The sequence below is a fragment of the Gavialis gangeticus genome, unplaced genomic scaffold (assembly GCF_001723915.1).
Source record: "Gavialis gangeticus isolate Ggan-Ray unplaced genomic scaffold, GavGan_comp1, whole genome shotgun sequence".
Taxonomy (NCBI): Eukaryota; Metazoa; Chordata; order Crocodylia; family Gavialidae; genus Gavialis; species Gavialis gangeticus.
Genome location: NW_017729015.1, coordinates 10,209,694 through 10,213,420, shown reverse-complemented (window position 1 = coordinate 10,213,420; position 3,727 = coordinate 10,209,694). Strand labels below are relative to the sequence as shown.

Sequence of the window (3,727 nt, the reverse complement as noted above, 5' to 3'; positions counted from 1 at the left end):
AACCCTGCCACCACCATGATGAGCCCTGCTTCACTGTACTGCTCTGTGCTGCAGACTCCCTGTCTGTGAAACGGGGAGGGGGAAGGCAGGGCCATACACTGTGAGGCATCAGGGGTTAAGCAGAGCCTGCCCCACCTTCAGACTCGTGAAGCTGGGTCTAAGGGGCCATGAACACTGCTGTTATTGAGACTTGTAGGGGGGCAGCAGTTTATGGTGCAACCCGCACAGCCAACGGCTAGATAGCTGCATGGGTACATGAAAGGAAGTGTATGTAAAGGAATAGCTAGAGGGATTTGTATGGGGCTAGAGAGGGAATGGATTGGTAGGCTTCAGTGCAACCAAAACAGCACATCATGCTCACGTTCTCCTGCAGCACTAACGTGGCCTGTGTCTGTCCAGGTAGTTTGGCTGCTTGTGGTCAGCATATTGCATGCTCCCCATCTCATCCTGTGGCCTGTAGCGGTGGGGGTGGTGGATGCTCATATGCAGAACTGACCCTTCTCCTGCATTTTCCATCCCAGCTGGAGAGCTACATCCAGGAGAATGTGAAGATGGAGATGGCTGAAATCCAGCTGCATGCAGTGCAGAACCACACAGCTGCCATGCTGGAGATGGGCACCAGCCTGCTGAGCCAGACAGCTGAGCAGACCCGCAAGCTCACTGACGTGGAGACACAGGTAATGGCCCTCAGCATGGATAAGTGTGACTCCAGGAGTTCAGGCGAGGTTCGTATGTACTTGCACTAAGGTTGGATTTGGCCTGAGTAACCAATGCACAGCCAACAAGCTGTGACTGCAAAATGCTGGTGGGAGGCTTTAATACGGTCCAGCTCTGAGAGACCAAGACTGGGCACTTCACAAATGTCAAGGAATGTGGTTGCATCTGGAGTGCTGTGGCTATGAAGAGGTTTGGCCTCTTCTTTTGAAACATGGCTGGGCGCTGGGCCCTTTGGGAAGGTCAGGTCTGGTAGTTGTCCCTGAGCTCTTGGGATCAGCCGCCTCCTGCTTTCAGGGCCCTGATGGGCCCGTGTACCCTATTCCCCAGGACCTTCCACACCAGACAGATTGAGGCCAAAGGGCATTTCCCCCTCGCAGGCTGCTCTTCCTGCTGCCCAGCTCAGAGAGAGACTCCCAGTCCGCGCTTCTCCCCCTTCCTGACCCACCTCACTGGGGCTGGTGTTTCAGGTTCTCAACCACACGTCACGGCTGGAGATCCAGATGCTGGAGAACTCCCTGTCCACTCAGAAGCTGGAGAAACAGCTGCTGCTGCAGACACAGGAAATAAATAAACTCCAGGAGAAGAACAGGTGAGGAAAACCATGACTGGCAGCAACTGGAGGGCTGTGGAGATCAGAGGGTTCAGGGCTGCCTGCAAGACCACATGGGAAGAGGGAAATCTGGGTGCTGAGGGATTTAGTGAATCCAGGGACTGGATCTTCCAGGCAGGGTGGTGAGGGCATAAAGCCATGCCCGTCCTTGGACGTCACTCACCAGCTGAGGACCTATTGCACCGTACAGGAGTTGTGTGTGTCGGGGCAGTGTGACCATGCCCAGCATATTCCCCTCCTCTGCTTAAATGCAGTTTTCAGGGGAAGTTCTGTAAAGCCTCCTTTGAAACTCCTGCCTGTCTAATGAACAGACAGCCCAAGCTGGGCTAACTGTAAGGCTCCCCTTCTGCTGGGAGCCTTGGCTCCTGCAGCCCAAACTGCCGCATTTCCTGCAGGTTTCCGTGGCTGTGTCATGCCATGTGGACCCCAAACTCCAGAGCTTAGCAAGCTTGCCCCTGGGACCTGTGTTTCTGGAGATGGTTTTCGGCACACTCAGATGGGTCTTCCGTTCCCCTTGTACAAGTGTGGCATAGGAAGGGGTGGGAGTGTGCTTCTGAAATGCAGACAGCTGGGAATAAATAGGTTGTCTCTGCTTGCAGGGGGCTGGCATGTGGGCCCCCACTTAGTGACAAAGCTGGCAGTGCACTGTACATCTCCGCACAGCCAAAGCAGTCTCCAGCAGCACGGTCAGTCGGACACCGTGGTTACACACACGTACCCCCTGCCTGTCCCACACTTCAAGTCACAGGTTTAGGCTGCCAGGAGTATTCTCCCTTGTAAATCCACCTAGATGAGGAACTGAGACCTAGAGAGATGAAGTGACCTGCCCATGGTCATGCGGGAAGCCAATGGCAAAGCCAGAGATCAACTCCTGGTCCTGAGCCCTGGCCTAGCGCTCTGCCCCCTGGCTCATCTCTCCTTGGCTTTTCTCTGAGACTGTTCCCCTGCCCTCTCTCCCCCTGTGCAGCCTCTTGGAGAAGAAGGTCCTGGACATGGAAGGCAGGCATGAGGAGGAGCTCCAAGGGCTGAAAGCTGAGAAGCTGGAGATGCAGGGCCTTCTGTCGCAGCAAGCCCAGCTCATTTGGGAACTGCAGCAGCACCTCGCCTCAGCCTCGGACAACGGCACAGTGCTGCAGAGACAGCAGGCCTCGCTTGTGGAGACGGTGCACCAGCTCCTGGGGCTGGTCTCACAATGCAACCGTTAGTGCCCTGGGGCAGAAGGGATGGGCAGAGGTATTGGGACAGGTGGAGCACAGACTCAGACCCAGTCGCTCATATGGCAAGCACCGTTGGGGAACTGGTGATGCCCCCCTGATATCCCTCCCTGAGATAACTGGAGCAGTCCATGAGTGCTCTAATGTTGGGCAGCTGGTCCCCCCCCCGGGGATGGAGCTGTGCCTTACTGCAGCCCAACCTGCTCCCTCTCCACCCTGCTGCCTGTGCTGAGTTTGGAGAGTGCCATTGGAACTGTCTCTGCTGGGCTCACCTCTGCTGAGTTTAGTTTTCCATGAGCTGCACTGCTCGGAGCCAAGGCAGCAGGGAGCCTGCTGCCCAGTGCAGAGCCAAAGGGGGAACAGGTGCTCCTAGGGCTGTTAGCGAGGGGGAGGGCTAGGATGGGAGCAGCCAGGGACTGTGCTGAGTATATTCCCCTTCCCTGCTCCCTGCAGACATCTCCCCGGCACCCCAGGATGAGAAGATGGCGTTCCAGGACTGCGCAGCTGCATTCAGATCGGGCCTGGCCACCAGTGGAGTCTACACCCTGCACTTCCCCAACTCCACAGGCATCACCAGAGTAAGTCTTCAGGTGCCCAGGCCCCTTGTATATCCCCCCACCTAGGCCCCTATGATTGCACCCTGAGCCTGGCACGTGCCAGGAGGTGGCACTGGCAGACCCTGTGCTTCAGTGTTATGTTTGTGCCTAGCAAAGGGTCCAGGAGGAACTGAGGGTGGAGGGATCTAGTGATTGGAGTGGAGGGGTGGGAATCAGGAGTCCTGGGTTCTGTGCCCAGCTTTGGGAGGGGAGTGGGGTCTAATGGCTGGAGCTGGTGGCAAAGGAAGCTTGTTCTCCCTCAGCTGTGTTGGTTGCTGACTCTGTGGCCTTGGCCCTGTCACCTTGCTGACCTCAGTGTCTCTGTTTGTAGCCAGTTTCCAATAACTGGCCAGTGGGCTGGGGGTGGGGAAGGGTGTCGTTAATTGGCACTCATTTTGCAGGACTAGGGCAGCATGCTGCCATGCACAGGTGGTCCTGGAAGGCAGAGTGCCCCCCTGCCCTGAAGAATGGTGCTTGTGAAGAGCACACCTTCCCCATTACCAGCCCATGGGTCTGACCTGGATCCCATTCAGCCCGCAGCCTAGCTCCCAATGGGAACCATGTCCATGTAGCCAGAAGGGTCAGGCTGC

At 56.7% G+C, this 3,727-nt stretch overlaps 1 protein-coding gene across 1 annotated transcript in view; it reads left to right on the top strand.

Annotated features, from left to right (window-relative positions):
• The first annotated feature begins 338 nt into the window (after positions 1-338).
• The window catches only part of LOC109294014 (angiopoietin-2-like), a 20,950-nt gene continuing 17,561 nt past the window's right edge, over positions 339-3,727 (top strand). Inside the window, exons 1-4 of the mRNA XM_019512197.1 lie at positions 339-677; positions 1,185-1,306; positions 2,295-2,527; positions 2,995-3,119. Of these exons, the coding sequence (XP_019367742.1) occupies positions 354-677; positions 1,185-1,306; positions 2,295-2,527; positions 2,995-3,119 (804 nt within the window). The 5' untranslated portion in view covers positions 339-353. The remainder of the gene's footprint in view (positions 678-1,184; positions 1,307-2,294; positions 2,528-2,994; positions 3,120-3,727) is intronic.